Genomic DNA, 15,558 nt, shown 5'->3' on the forward strand with positions numbered 1-15,558 from the left:
AGAGTCCAGTGGAAGATGCCAAGGTTTCCAACCAGAAAATCACTAGTGTGCACTCCCGCTGCAAGTCTGATCAGGCCTTGATAAAGAAGTTAATAGCTTCTACGGGGGGACAGGGTTTTGATACAGGGTCTGTCTTATAGCCCAGGGTGGCCTCAAACTCACCGTCCTCCTGCCTCAGCCTCCCGAGGTAGTGACTACAGGCATGTGCCGCCACAGCCGATGGAAGTCAGCATCGTGGGTAGAAGCACCTGTGGGCGCTCACTCCCTCTGCCTCCTCCCTCCCTCTCCGGAAGGCAAAGCTTCTGTTGTAGGCACAGTGGTGGCTGGCTCAGATGAACACCCTTCCACACTCCCTTTCCGTCACGTGTGTGTGTGTGTGTGTGTGTGTGTGTACCTGACATTAACAACATCCGAGCTAGGTGTGGAGGTGCACGCCTGAATCCCAGCACTCTGGGAGGCTGGGGCAGGAGAATCGCAAGTTCAAGCCCAGCCTGGCCAACACTGCAACTTAGTGAGACCCTATGGCAAAATAAAAGTAAGGGGCTGGAGATGTAGCTCAGTGCAGAGGCCCTGGGTTCCGCCCCCAGTACCACACACACCAGATGCTCAGAATTTTGCATAGCAGGCTGACCACTTGACAAATGTTTTGTTATTTGCTCATTTGTCAGTGACTGTGGACGGCAGGGGGTAGACAGGTGCTGTCCTGCATTGCTGTCACCAAGCTGTAATCACATGGATGCGGTCGTCTCTCAGGCTCCTCTCCCAGGGCCCTTTATCTGCACCTAACATAGCTGACTTTCACGAGGCCACGCTGTCTTCACTGTTCTCTTGCGTGTTTTAACAAAGTGCCAGAATTAACACAGCAACACTCGCGTGCTCCTGCTGTTGGCACTTTTAGATTATTTTCGGTATTTTGCATTATAAATGTGGCTGCATATAGGTTTCTGGGGCCACAGGTTCGCATGCCTGCCTTGGGCTGTATCAAGGGTCAGTAGGCGTGCTTCAGCATGGGGACCCCTGAGGATGGCAGGTGAGAACACACCAGCTAACGGATAAGGCCTCACGGAGTTCCGCCTGTGAGGCTGTGGATAGGCGGTGGTTAGCAGAGGGACGAGGGTGTGCGTGTTGGGAAACAAGGCCATAGAAGGGCACAGGGCGGCTGGCCCAGGCCCCTCTGAGAACACAGACATCCGAGAGCTCTGTGAAGCTGCCCTGAATGGTGGCCATGGCCCCTCTTATTTTGGCTGCTGGAAACCTGTGTGGGCAGCATGACCAGCTCCAGATGGCAGAGCACCTTGACCGCCAGCCAGAGGTGACAGGTGTCCCAGGTGGGTGGCGATGACGCAGCAAGCTTGCTATAGCCTGCCAGGGATCCCTGCATGCGGGAAGGTCCGCTGGTCTCCTCCCACAGGGACGCAGATGCCCTCCATCCCTGGCTTTGTGCTCTGGCTCTTCTCAGGCCTGCAGCAGTGGAGGACCACACCCGACGGATGGACGATGGTTCATTCCCATCCTGGCCGCCCTGGGGTTCTCTGGAGGAAGCCCAGGTCCCAAATCTTGCCGGGAGCCTCTCCCTGCCCGGTGACCATGCACCGCCGTCTCCACACCCGTGATCAAGGCCGAACTTGTTTATTTTGCCAGATTTCCTCCACAGAATGGGAGGCTAAGCCAGTCCCTGTCCAAATTGCATCCAGCTGTCCCCAAATTGTCAGCCATGTCCTTTTGTTAAAGAACTGCAGCTGTGCACCAAGGGAAGACGGTGCCAGGCAGTGACTGGGAACATTTAGTTACAGTGGAACCAGCCCTGAATGGTGAGGGTTCATGGACAACACCTTCAACGGGGCCTTAAACTGGGGCTCAGGAACGACTCAGCTGTCACCTGTGACCAGCAGGGTGTGCATTCGGTGCTTGTGCGAGTGCCCTTGAGCTGGGGCTAGGCAGCCTGTGAAAGGTGTAGACTCGGAGCAGCCTCGGCCTCTGCCCTCCCTCCTCCCTTGGGGACTGAACTCCTGGGGCCTCCTGGGCTTTGGCAGGCGGGCAGAGTGTGGTCTGTTCTGCAGCTGAGTCCAAGGAGGATGCTGTTCCGGGGTGGACGTGTGTCTCTTCTGTCCGAGTTCCCAGCAGGCAACACTGCAGAGCTTGGTAGGAATGGGCCTGTGAGGCTGCAATGTCCTGCAATGCTCTTCTCAGACACCTTCACCCATCTTGCTCTCCGGCTGGGTCAGGGACCGGCAGATGGCCCCTTATCTCCTTTTCCTGTGGACTGTGAACCAGTTTAGATGCTTCCTTCTTCCCAGAGGTCATAAAGCAGGGGCTGTCGTCAGATATAACCGTTCTGACGTTGCAGTTGGGAAAAGCCACATAAAATGTTATCTCAGAGGGAAATAGCAAGAAACCCCAGGAGCCCAGGGATCTCTCCCTGCCATGAACCTGTTAGCAAGCAGATGTCCACCTCCCATGTTCGGCTTCCTGGAAAGGACCCATAGGGCCGCGGCGGAGGGGGCACTGCCCTCCTGTAGCCACCTGTAGCCACCTAGAGCAGCCTGACCCCGTCACCTCACGATGCCCGCACAGTCGGAGTCCACTGCCTTGTCTCCCAGGCCGCTCACCCCACTCTCAGTGTCCCAGTTTCTCTGCATGCTCGTGTGATGTGACCAGGACCCGTGGCAGTGTGGGCAGGTTCAGTGTGGGCATCGGGGTGCTCTGCTGAGCCCAGTAGCTTTCTCCATTTTCCTTGGATCCTTTTTCAGTCTCACAACCCTGTGTTAAATCAAAATGCTTCTGGTGAGTTTATTATTTTTTTCTAAAGCTGTGACTCCTAGGGGCCTGCTGTGCTTACAGGGTAAGAAGGAGACCGGTCCTTGGACAGGTTACCGCAGTGTTGCTGCTCCTTCTTTCCAGGGTGTGTGCTAGAGTCATCCCTGGCTCTGGTCAGCTGCTCTGTTAGCGCATCTGAAGGAACGTCATTGCAGAGGGAGTCGGTTGGGGCTGTCAGTGTCCCGCACGCTGGTTCCTGGCCACCGAGCCCTCTGCTGCTGCTGGCTGTGCTCCTGGGCCCTTCAAAACCACCTTTCCCCAGGACTTGCTGCCAATTGCCTGGTGTTTAGATATGAGGTTTGTGCTTCCTTGCACCTGTGCATGCTTTGCAGACGATTCTATTGACTGCTCTTCTGCACGGAGCAGGCTGCACCTCTGCAGAAAACACAGTGGCAGGAGTGAGCTGACCCCCCAGTGAGCTCCTCTTTGCTGGCATATGTTGTTGGCCCACTGGAGTCGAACTGTGCTGTCTCCCCCTTGGGCAGTGAAACAGAGTAGCTCAGAGTCAGCGCTGAGGCACATTATTGATCCAAAGGCTCCTAAGTGATCCTGTAAGTTTTCTCCTTCTAGGTACAGAATAAACAGGCGGTGGAGCATTTCCCCAAGGCAGCAGGAGGTTGTCCCTGGTGCGGGCAGGATGGGGTGGGTGGGGTAGGTGTAGCAGCTGGCTTCTGGGGTGAGCTCCCTTCGGAACCCTGGGCTGGGAGCCTCAGCAGCACCGCCCGGTTCCAGGATCCCCACGGAGGGGAGCACACGCAGGCCCTGGCCCCTGGGAGCTAGCTTGGAGAGGCATCAGCTAACACAGTTCCCCCCGGGCCAGGAAGGGTGCTGTCAACAAGTGCAGTCCCGACACCCAGGGCCCAGGACAGAGGCCATGTGGTCAGTTTGGTGTCCCCGCGCCTTCACGTTTTTAGAAGAGTCAGTGAAAAGAAGTAACAATTTTGACATTGTGCATTCAGAACCATCTTAAAGACTTTGTCATTATAATAACCAATGTGTGTTTCTAACTTCATATCTGGAAGAAGTTACTTTGCAAATGAATTTGTCAGGACCAAAAGAATTTTAGATCCCCGCATGTTTCACCTTTTTGCTTTGGCTGCCAGGAAACTGAACTAAATCCTTTGCCCAGCTGCGGCAGTGGGTTCATTTGATTCCAGGCGTCTGTAAGTTGCCCTTGCACTGTATTGACAGAGGGTAGGCTGTCTGCACAGCTACCCGAGCACACGGACATCTAAGAGGAAAACACACCCTTGACATTTCCTGTAACCTAACCTGTTCTCATTCACTGAAACAGTGATTGCTTCACATCTCCAGACAGTGAAAACTCCCTTCCTGGTTGTAAGGCAAAGCCACTTGTCACACAGCCCGCAGTGACAAGCAGATCTGGCTGGGAACATCGGGGCTGAGCTAGCCAGCTTCTGTGTCTCCGTGGTCTCTGGAAGGAGAGGGTGGGCTGCGCCGCCCTCAGTGCCGAGGGCCTGGGTTGTGTCACTGGGTGCCAGGTGGCCCACAGGAGGCCCTGGTCAGGAAGGGTGTGGGTGAGAATCAATCGTGTTCATTAAACACGGGGGAGCTTCAGGAAGAACTGCTGCACCCCGAGGCTCACTCACAGCTGGCTGGGCCCGCGTAGAAGTGACTCCTGGCTCCGCCTGCATGCGGAGCCCGTGGCAAAGCCCCCTTGGAGGTCGGTTGGCAGCCTGGGACTGCTCAGGGGCCTGGAGAAGGCGCCATCCAGACCGGGCCACCTGTGCATCGCTGCGAGAGAAGCAGCCACAAGCTGCATGCAGAAAGAAGATTCAGGTTTTCTCCAGCATTGAAATGGTAGAAAAAAGAAAATGAAAACAAAAGCCTGCACACTGATGGAGACTAGCAGGGAGCGCACGAAGTTGAGAGGGTGGTTTTTGTCGGTGTGGTGGAGATCAGTCCCCCTGTGTCCTCCCCACTTCTACTTAACAGTACAGTAAGATATATCTAAGAGGAAGGAAAAAGAAGACCTTAATAGTCACCACAAGTTTGATTGCATGCCAGGGAGGAACGATTTTAATAGGGATCGATGCAGATGCCAAAGCTCATGTGGTAAGGAGGGGTGGGCCGTGGACTTATCATGCTGGGTGTGGGCCAGGGCCTTCTTTACAGAGCAGAGCAGAGACTCCCCAGCTCCTTGCCTCAGTTTTTTGTTGTTTTGTTTTTTCTGGCATGCCTAGACTCAAACATCTAATGGTCTGAACTTAGTGTTTCTGACCTAACAACATTCTGGCTATATGTATTTGTTTCCTTTTGCTACTATAATAAATTACTTTGAACTACACACATTTACCATTTCACAGTTCTAGGGGCCAGAAATTCGAAACCCACCTAAGTGGCTAAAGTCAAGGTATTGACAAGACTCCTTCCTGAGGCTCTGGAGGAGAATCTTCTCTGCCTCTCCCAGTATCTGACCTGCACGCCTTGGCTTGTAGCCTCCTCCTTCACTCTCAGAGCCATCATCACAGCTCTTCTCTGACTCTGATCCTATTGTAAGGTCCCTCGTGATGATGTCAGGCTCATTTTTGTAATCCAGGGTTCTCTCCCCAGTTCACGGTTCTTAGCTTAATCCATCTGTAAAGTGTACGTCACCACAAGGCAGGCATTGGGCACGGTCACTGGGCAAGGCCTGCGTCACCAGCCCTCCTGGTGTGTGACCTGTGACTTGAGGATTGTACCCTGGGGGAACCTTGGCCTGCCGCTGGGCAGGACAACTTGGAGGTCTGCAGTCTGGTTTGCAGCTGGTCTGTGTCTGCATCTGTCACTGCTGTGCAGACCTGCATCTGGGCAGTGTGCTGCTGTGTGTCCTAGGTCCTCCTGGTGGGGGGAGCAGCATGTCTTGTAGTTCTTGGGGACGCTGAGAACAAGTGCAGGATTGCAGAAAGTTCCGGATTCCTCCCCAGGGCTCCTCCAATCCCACTGATTGCTCAAGGCCGCCTGCCATAGAAGCAGCAGCCTGTGCCCGAGGTGCTGGGGAAATCAGAGTTTGAGCAAAGCGCGGGCTGTGGGATGTGGCCGGGCCGCAATGCTGCAGTCACGCTGCAGTTCCCCCTGCAGCTGGAGGCGGGGGGTGGGGCTCTCCTTGCAGCTGCCGTCTCTGCCCACCACTCCCCAGGTCCCTGCCCTCCTTCCTGCAGGGCTCCCCACTGCCCTGACGCCTGTTCAGGCCCCTTTGGCCTCTTCCTCCTCCAGGAGCAGCTGCCTTTGCTGCCTGGGGTCCTGCGTGTAGCTCTTCCAAGCCAAGGGCCCTGCTGCCGTCTTCTCAGGGCTGGTCCCCTCCTTGTCTCCCCAGGCTGCTCGGGACTTTGACACTGCAGTGCTCTGGACACCTCCTGGAAAGCATGGGGATCGATCACTGGAGGCCCAGGCTCTACTTAGGTTTTTATTTAATCAGCCGTCCCTCCCCCTCCCTGTCCCAGCCACACACAGGCCGGCTCCTTGCTGGGGGCTGACTCACTGCAGGAGCTCAGCAGTGTGTGAAATGAGGGGTGACAGTAGTGTCTCAGAGGACACGAGCCCCCGCTGACTCTGAGCTCTGCCTCTCCCGGAGTCTTGCTGCCTCCCTCTGGTGACAGACCCCTCCTCACATGAAACCCAGCATCTCGTCGGGGACAGCAGAGGGGTCTCAGGTCTCCTGGATGGAGGACAGAGCGCTTGGACTAGAAGGGAACCAGCCTGCACAGGTCCCTTGGGTCTCGGCTTCGCATCCAGGGCCAGGCCACACGGCCCTTCTGACCAGGGGGACTCCTTTCCTGTCCTCTGGCGGTCACTGTGTGCCAGCTGCGTTGTCATGATAACAAGAGGAAACTGCCAGCCCTGTATTCCTTTCCCACGCGTATTCACAGGGGCAATCACGGGGACAGTGGACTCCCTCCCTCGCATTCCTGGTGCCCAGGCAGGGTGGATGTCCCGCAAGCGCTGCCTGCGGGACGTGGAGTTTCCTGTGTCTGTTGCGTTTGCGTGTCACTGTATTTATCAACATTAGGGATAATGTTGCAGCGTTTTTCTCCACATCACTGTTTTTGAGTGTTTTGAATTATTTTCTAAAGATAAATTCCAAGCATATGAATTCCCGACTCAGAGGAAAGGAATAAATAAGAATTATGGAAACTAAAAGGCTTTCTGAGGGCTTGTTGCTGGCAGCATTTGTGAATATTAGTCACCAAACCCTTCCCAGTACGGGGGTTGTAATTTTTAAATTTTTGTGACTCTGTAGCCTACGACTGTTGCTGATTGCTGTAGCTTGCGTGTTTATGTATGTGGCTGTTGGTATTGGCTAAGAATTTGCGGGAGCATTCGATAGCTGTATTTTGTCTTTGTGCCTTGCCTGTTGGAGTCGTCAGTGCCTCTTTTAGAAGACGGTTTCTCTGGGTGGAGTGAGTGCATGTGCGGCGTACACCAGGCTGGCTCAGCTTCCCCGCTGCACCCTGCAGCCCATCCCCGGTGCGTGCTGGGTCTCGTGCACTGGGTGATGTTCTGTTCTCCCGAGGGGCTAAGATGTGGTCTCCAGTGCAGTGTCATTACCTCTGGTGGGGGACGCTGCCCAGAGCATGGCCTTGGCTGGAGGACACAGCCAGCGAGGGGGCCCGATGCACACCCCAGCCTGTGACACCCTGCCCTCCCAGCACGGACAGCCCTGCTGTGGTCCTGGCCCAGAAAGTGCTTTTGAGCCAAGGTTTCTGCCTTTGTGTGGACCAAGGCAGACTCTGCAGGCTCCCCTGAGGGTGTGCTGAGGCCTCCGGAAACCCGGAGCAGCCGTCCATCTGACTCGTGTTTAAAAATATCTCGGGCTGGGAGGCTGGAGGCTCCACGGTCGGTTCCTGCACACTGGGGCCGGCGGGTAGTGAGTGTCTGTTGATGCTGACTGCCCTCCAAGAGCTCTCAGTTCCACAGTGCTGCTCGGCCACTGGCCCTGCCCCCAGCAGGCAGCATCCCGGGCACGGGGCATCCGGGAGGATAAAGGTGTGCTCTTCCCGAGGGCTGGCCCTTCAGGGGCTTTGCCTCCTGCTCGGCCGCTGCCCGCTGGTGCAGAGGAAGGGTCCCTGCATGGGCAGAAAGCTCCTGAATGAGGGCTGGGAGGTTGGTTTGGGGGCTGAGAGTGTAACCCAGCTCTGTTCCTGACCCCGACCCGGTACCCACATCCACGCCAAGTCTGTGCGTAGCAGACATACAACAAGCTCTCTTCAGTCCAGCGTCTGCGCTGGGCAGCGCCTGAGCATCAAGGGAAGCGCGCATAGAAGCCCACCGTGGGCGTCCAGCAGGAGCAGGTACCACTGGGGCGCAGGGAGAGGCAGGGCCCACTCGAGCTGTTCCAGGTGGCGCAGGGAAGGGCGTCCAGGCGGGAGCGTCACACTTAGGTGCCCTGGCGGGGTGTGAGAGGCATCCCGGGAGGCCAGGCTGGCTCTGGGCTGGAGAGAAGAGTGAGGTGACAGGAGCAGGGCCGTGCCCTCTCCACCACGGGCTGCAGAGGCCGACCGCGAGGCCACGGCCGGAGCATCCCTGCGTCCACCCCAGGGCAGTGCGTCTGTGTGGTGTGGTCTGTGCCCGTGAGGCGGGTATTCACTGGCCTATTTCGCAGATCCCTGTTGTGTGGCTGGCACATTGCAGGTGTCGACAGGAACAAGCAGCAGGGGAAAATGACACAGGTAGAAGCATCCCCACCTCCTGCAGTGCAGGGACGACTGTGCTCACAGGCGTGGCCCCGCGCGCCATTTCCATCTGCGCTGCGGTTGTTCAGTGTCCCTCCTGGGAGGAGAGGCTCCAAGTGGCGCTGATGCTTATGTGTCTGCTTTTCCTCCAGATGCCTTAGGCCACCAAGCTGCCCTGGGGGACTCGTCCTTGGTGGCGGCTTCGTGTGCACGGGAGGCCCCCCCACTTGCGCACCTCGGAAGCTGCCCCTCGACGCCTGCCTGCACCATGGAGACCCCGGAGGTGCCCGTGGGCTCGCTGATTGACTTTGGGACCGAGCCGCCATCCTCCCCTCCCCTGGAGGCTGTGCCTGCGACCCTCCAGGACAGGGACGGCTCCCTGGGTGATGGCGCATCTGAGAGTGAGGCCACTGAGTCCGCAGACAGCGAGAATGACATGGGCGAGTCGCCCTCCCACCCCTCCTGGGACCAGGACCGCCGCTCCTCCTCCAGTGAGTCCTTCTCCTCCAGCCAGAGCGCGGAGTCAGCCCAGGACGAGGAGACCCTGGCCCTCCGGGAGTTCATGCGTGGCTACGTGGAGAAGATCTTCTCCGGAGGGTAGGCCCTGCCTCTCCCCGGGGACCTCCTGGGGCCACCGCTGTGGCTTTTACCCAGCCAGGTTGCATGGGGAGTCTCTGAAGGACCCCCAGCCAGGCGTGGTGGCACATGCCTGTAATTCTAGCACCTGGGAGGCTGAGGCAGGATTGCCGAGAATTTGAGGCTGGCCTGGGCTGCATAGTAAGTTCAAGGCCAGCCTGCTGCCCACGTCAGTGCATCCTCCTTGCTTTTTTTTTTTTTTTTTTTTAGTACTGGGAATTGAACTCAGGTCCTTGCGCTTACCAGGCAGGCACTTGTGCCACTGAGCTATATCCCTGGGCCAAAGCATTTTTTTTTGTTGTTGTTGTTGTTTTTTCTCTGGTACCAGCAATTGAACTTACAACCTTGCGCTCGCAGGCAGGCACTGTGCTGCTGAGCTAAAACCCCAGCCCAAAACTTTTTTTTTTTTTTTTTGTCTTTTTGAAACAGGGTCTCGCTATGCAGTTCAGGCTGACCTTGAGCTCACTTTGTAGCCCAGGCTGGCCTTGAACTTGCAGTGATCCTCCTGCCTCAGCCTCCTGAGTGCTGGGATTACAGGCCTGCTCTACCAGCTGCAAAGGTTTGTTCCGGGAACTGAAAGGCTTTGCTTTCCCTCTGCCGATCTGCAGGGAGGACTTGGAGCAGGAGGAGAAAGCCAAGTTTGGAGAGTACTGCAGCAGTGAGGACGGCAAGGGCCGGGAGTGGTTCGCCCGCTATGTGAGCGCCCAGGTGAGGCCCCGCGGAGGCCCGGAGGAGACTTCCTCTTAGGGAGGGACCAGCTATGGGCAAGGACCTCCCTGCCTCCCTGCTTCCACTCTGGGGATGAGAGTTAGAGGAGCTGGGTGTGGTGGCACATCCCTGTGATTCTAGACTCTGGGAAGCTGAGGCAGAAGGTTGCAAGCCCAACGCAGGCAACTTAGGGACTTTGTGAGACCCTGTCTCAAAATAAAAGTTCAAAAGGGCTGGGTATGTAGCTCGGTGCAAAGGCCTAACAAAGAAACCTCCCTGAGGGAACTGCACAGAGAACCTGAGGAAGAGGGTGAGGTGGTGGGCGCAGTGCCCCCTAGGGGAGGAAGGGGTGTCAGCTCCAGAAGTTCCAGCAAAGCTCCTTTTGAAACCCAGATGAATTCGGGGCATGGTGGCTCATGCCTGTAATCCTACCACTCGGGAGGCTGAGACAGGAGGACTGCAGTGAGTTTGAGGCCAGCCAGGGCAACATAGCAGGACCCTTTCTCAAAGACGTTAAATAAACAAACCCAAGTGCATGGGCTCTGTCCACACATAGTGTATTAAATAGCCCACAATATTCAGTATTTGCAAAAGGTAATATATTCAAGAAAAGAAAAATGGACTAAGCGAGCAGAAAGAAGTGTATTTGCAAGCGCCACATGACGAGTTCTCCGTGTGAAATAAGAAAGTGCAGCAGGAGCCAGCTGCGCACAGAGCCACGGCCCGGGGGCTCCTCCCAGTACACTTTCCCGGGTCTCGTGGGTGCGCGTGGCGGTTCTGTGACTCAGGAGGGTGCCCCGGGGGACTCGTGGGCGAGAGCGTCCTGCCATGTGCACCACCAGCCCTGGGTCCTGGAGGAAGGGGAGTGGCCATCCAGGGCCAGCGCCAGCTGCGCTGTGCGCCCCGTGCCAGCCCCCGCTCTGAGGCTGCGCGGGCGGCACTGCGCCCCACGGACAGCCCCGCCTGTCTCCGCAGCGCTGCAACTCCAAGTGCGTGTCGGAGCCGACCTTCTACCGCCTGGTGCAGTCCTTCGCCGTGGTGCTGTTCGAGTAAGTGCCGCCTCCCCTGCCGCTGAGGCAGCCAGCTGTGAGTCACTCGGCAGGAGTGAGGAGGGGCAGTCGGGACCAGATCTCCGGGGAGCAGAGCCCCTCCCTACCTAGAAGCCACTGGCGCTGCAGCTGGGCTGGGCGGAGGACAGCCTCCCACGCTGGGGACTGGCTACACCCCCCCTCCCCTTGGGGCCCTGCGCAGTTCCACCTCCCAGTGGGGTGCCTGCCGCCTCATGCCAGTCCACCCTCAGGCTGTGTCGGGCTGGTAGCTGCTCTGTGGGCTGCGGGTGGCCAGCAGGGCAGCGCTGTGGGCCGCAAAGGCATGGCCAGTCCCTCCCTGCCTCTGCCCACCCATCGGCCGAGGGACAGGGCCCCAGGGTGCACGTGGCTCTAGGATGGCCAGTCCCCCTTCGCTGCTTCTGTCCCTGATTAGAGCAGGCGCTCTGCCCTCCATGTAGCCGCCGTGGTGACCTGCAGTCTCATCTGCAGCCGGGTTGAGAGGAGGGCCTCTGTCGGGGGAATGGGCCAGGGGCGCGGCATGTGTCCTCAGGGAAGACCTGCTGGGGCCCTGCCTGTCCTCCAGTCCTGGGCTTGTCCTCTGTACCCCCACACACCCACCTGTCGCCAAGCACCTTTGCCCTTCCAACGCCTCGCTCTGTGCTTGTCTGCATGGGGTGGTGTGGGGGAGGCTGCTTCTCTACCTTTGCCTATCCTTGCTGCCCTAAGAACATGGCAGGTGCCGGGGGAAGGGATGCTGGAGAGAAGGGTCCTGTCTTCCTGTGCTGGCTCCCTATGTCCAGGGCGAGGAAACACAGCTCAGGTCTGGGAAGTCAGTAGAACGGGGCCCAGCGCCCCGTGGCCTGGGCTCTAAGCACCTCCATGCACAGACCCTCAGAGCTCTGGACGCTCCCAGGAGCCCTTGTTTTGCATAAGTTGCTCTTGTCCCGCACAGGATTTATTGGGTTGCATACATTTTAGTTTATAGTAGCTTCGGTTTTACTTTGTCCAGGCCGACTCCTGGTCCTGGGTGCTTAGCTTTGCTTCCTGGGTCTTGACTTTGACCTTCGAAGTGGAAGAAGCCAGGCTTGAGGGTGTGAATGACTTCCTGCCAGAGTCAGGCTGGTCCCCTGTAGGCAGCTGTCCCAGTCGGTCCAGGGGATGATGCCGCTCCCTTCTGCCCTGGCTCCGCTACAGAGCGAGGGGCTGGCGTGCTGGGAAGCGCTGGGGGCTTGCTGAGAGAACTCAGGTGGAGGGCTGTCTGGCAGTCGCCCTGCTTGTCGCTTCAGGTGCCATCAGATGGACGACTTTGGGCCCGCCAAGAACCTCATGACCATGTGCTTCACCTACTACCACATCGGTAAGACGGAGCGCCTGGCACAGCCCCCTGGGGGCTGAGGCTTGCCAGCGATAGCGAGGTGTCAGCAGGGGCTTTCTTCCCAGTGAAAGGCAAAGTGACAGGGTGTCCGAGAACAGAAGCGACGCTAGGGAGGGACAAGCAAGGGGGAGCCGTGGTCCCCAGAGAGGAAAGACTACGCTGCGGGGAGACGAGCGCTGGCGGGAGGGCCACGGCTTCATGTCCCGCAGGACCACCCGTGGAGGTGGCTGCGGTGTGGAGGTGGCTGGGGTGCGGGGCAGTCAGTCCAGGCTCCAACCCTCGGGGCTGGACCCACCGCTGTGAAGAGCCACTCGTCCCCCGGGCTCACTGCACTGCAGCCCTGGGCTGAGGCAGCCCGGCTGGCCGAGCCCAGCTCCCTTCTAAAACCTCCCTCCTCACAACACAGCCGTTTCCCTCTGCATGCGGCTCCGAGCCCTCCTGCTCCCAGCCGCCCACCTCTCTATTCCCCACGGCTCTGTTGGCAGCAGCTGGCCTGCCTGCCAGAGCTCCTGGGCAGGACGCCACAGCGCAGATGCCTGGCATACATAGGCTCTGCATGCCAGGCCGTGCCTCAGCCCCTTGGGCCAGGTGGGAAGTTGTCTTCTCAGAGAATGGTTCAGGTACGGTGCAGGCAAGCCCACCCACAGGGAAGCTGAGGCAGGAGGATCACAAGTTCAAGCTCAGCCTGGGCAACTTAGTGACCTAGAGAGACCATCTCAAAATGGAAAGCAAAACAAGGCTGGGAGTGAAACTCAGTGCAAAGGCCACGGGTTCTGCCGCCAGCACTGCAAACAAACAGACTGGTTCAGTGCCTCTTGCCCGTCCGGGTCTCTGCACAGGGCCCCTTCAGCTACCAGAGCCCCCCACACCAGCAGCTCTTGCAGCGGCCCCGTGGGGTCGCCCTGCCAGTAGGGGAGCCTGTAGGCTTCTGCGCCTCGTTTCACTCCTGCCAAAGGCGCTGTCCAGGTGCCATGGGGCTCACCGTGGGCCTCGGGGCCTCACCCTCAACCTCGGGAGCAGCCCACTCCGCTGGGGCCGGGCCGCGGTCAGGCTTCTCCGCGGAGCTCGACCTGCGGGACCCTTTCCCGTCCCTCCGAGGCTGCAGGGCTGCTCCTGCCTCTCTCTGCCAGGCTGGTTCTGGCTGACCGTGCACAGGTGGCCTCAGCGGCGCCCCAGGAAGGAGGCCCGTCCCTCCCTGTCCCCCCTCAGGACACACGCCCAGGCTGCCTTGCCTCTGCTGTGCCCTGGGAGCCGCCCTCACCCTCACCCCTCTCCCAGGCAAGCCGAACCCTCTGCCCTCGGAGCCCAGGGAGAGGGTGGTGGGCAGCATCGACGCCTACCTGAAGTCCGCCAACAGCTGGCTCGCCGAGAAGAAGGACATCGCCGAGCGGCTGCTGAAGAACACGGAGAATGTGAAGGGCTTCTTCGGGGGGCTGGAGACCAAGCTGAAGGGGCCCCTGGCCAGAAGGAGCGAGTGAGTGTCATGGGGTGGGAACGGTCACCCTTCCAGCCACCTGCGTGACCCCGCCGGCTTTCTGGGGCTCCCCCAGCTGCGGCGTTCCCGGACATGCAGCGCATGGGCTGGCCAGTTTCTGGGACTGACGGGCACTGGCGGGGGCATTCGGCAGCAAGTTAGTATCAGTGGGATGCAGAAAAGACCTGGGAAAGCCGCCGCGCCGGGAGAGTGGCGCTTCCACTGGAACCCCCACCCCCAGGCGCGTGCACGCTGAGATGCATAAAGACCGGCCCTGGGCACAGGGCGGAGGGAGCCCGCAGCAGCCCTGCCCGCCCTGCGGGCCCCTCAGCGCCTCCAGTAGCTTGGTTATGGCCAGGGATACAGCCTCATTCTTCCAGGCCCACGAATCCACCCAGATCAGGCCACCGGTGTGGTCCTGATTGACGAACACAGAGGAACCATGCCGGGCACACACAGCCGGCTCAGAGGTGTGAGGTTTCTTTGGAGAAAATGTTTGTCACTGCTGTGGTTTCTCTCCCTCCAGGGACGATGAAAACAAACCCAAGGACAAGCCGCCCAAGACTGGTGAGGATGGGGTCCTGGGAGCCTCGGGAGGCGGGGCCTGTGGGGGCGGGACTCCTGGAGAGGCGGGTCTGTGGGCGGGGCTACCGGGGTGGGCAGGGCTAGTGGGGGTAGGACGTTGAGGAAGACCTGGCCTCATCTAACCCAGACCCCACAGGGACCTTAAACCAGCCACCATTACCCAACAAGGGGATCAAGCAGGACCGTAACATGTCAGGGCTTCACGTCCTTCTTTGTGACACAAGACTGATGTCCTAGGGCCGTGATGGCCAACCTTGTAGAGCTTTCAATGATTAAAAACATCTAGGGCCTCGCGTGCCCTAGATGATCCCGAGTTTATCTGTACTTTGTTACTGAGCTTCTGGGGAAGAGCCGCTTTTCTAGGAGGGCACACAGGCCTGAAGGTCTCTATCCCAGGGAGGTTGATAGAGTGCCGCGGTGCAGGGATGCGTGCAGCCCCAGTTGCGCTGTACCGCCCCTGGCTGTGTGTCTCCGTGACCGCTGGTGGCGGCGGGGTGGAGCGTGATGTGCTCTGGGGAGCTGTGGTCCACACCCAGCCCTCATCCGAGCCCCCTTCTCCCTGTCCCGCAGTGACAGTGCCCAGCCCTGAGGAGGAGCCGAAGGGGGAGAAGGTCTACCTGTACACGCACCTGAAGCAGCAGCCCATATGGTAAGGCCCCGCCTCACCTGGGGGCAGCAGCTGCACCCAGCTGCCTGTGTCCCCATGGAAAGTGGCAGTCGGCCACACATCCAAGGTGGCCAGAATGGAAGAGACGAATGCTTACAGTGTTGGCCGTGAGGTACAGAAAGGAGAGGTCTCCTCCCCTGCGGGGCGGGGGATGGACAGCAGCTGGGCTGGTCCTCAGAGGTCAGCCGAGTGGCACGCGATCCAGCTGTCCTGCTAGATGTGTACCCAAAAGAGGTGAGGACACACGGCCTCATGGAACCTATGCTCAGATTTCCGAGGTGCTGCTGTGTCGGAGCCCAAAGTGGGCGCGGCCCAGACGTCCCCCCGAAGGTGCGAGGGTTAGCAGGGTGTGGTCTGTCCGTGTCACACAGAAAGGCGTAAAGAGTGACACATGCCATAACACGGGTGGCCCATGGCCGCACCATGCCGAGTACAGGTGCGGCAGGTGTGGGGGCACAGATCACCTCACCCCGTTTGTGGGGGCTGTGCAGAAGAGGCCGTTCCCGAGCCGCGGTGGACTAGTGGCTGCCAGGCTGGGCTCTGCACGGGCGCTGCTCGGGCTGTGCTCAGAGTGG

The 15,558-nt window shown here is 58.9% G+C and overlaps 1 protein-coding gene across 2 annotated transcripts in view; it reads left to right on the forward strand.

Moving 5' to 3' along the window:
* Positions 1–15,558, forward strand: part of Kiaa0513 (KIAA0513 ortholog) — a 39,026-nt gene that overhangs the window by 14,059 nt on the left and 9,409 nt on the right. For both annotated transcript variants that reach the window (XM_005410968.2, XM_005410969.2), the window contains exons 2-8: positions 8,642–9,086; positions 9,734–9,833; positions 10,809–10,882; positions 12,169–12,239; positions 13,536–13,731; positions 14,258–14,298; positions 14,887–14,965. In XM_005410968.2, coding sequence (XP_005411025.1) covers positions 8,758–9,086; positions 9,734–9,833; positions 10,809–10,882; positions 12,169–12,239; positions 13,536–13,731; positions 14,258–14,298; positions 14,887–14,965 — 890 coding nt within the window. In that variant the 5' untranslated portion in view covers positions 8,642–8,757. The remainder of the gene's footprint in view (positions 1–8,641; positions 9,087–9,733; positions 9,834–10,808; positions 10,883–12,168; positions 12,240–13,535; positions 13,732–14,257; positions 14,299–14,886; positions 14,966–15,558) is intronic.

The sequence above is a fragment of the Chinchilla lanigera genome, unplaced genomic scaffold (assembly GCF_000276665.1).
Source record: "Chinchilla lanigera isolate Chin_1 unplaced genomic scaffold, ChiLan1.0 scaffold00140, whole genome shotgun sequence".
Taxonomy (NCBI): Eukaryota; Metazoa; Chordata; class Mammalia; order Rodentia; family Chinchillidae; genus Chinchilla; species Chinchilla lanigera.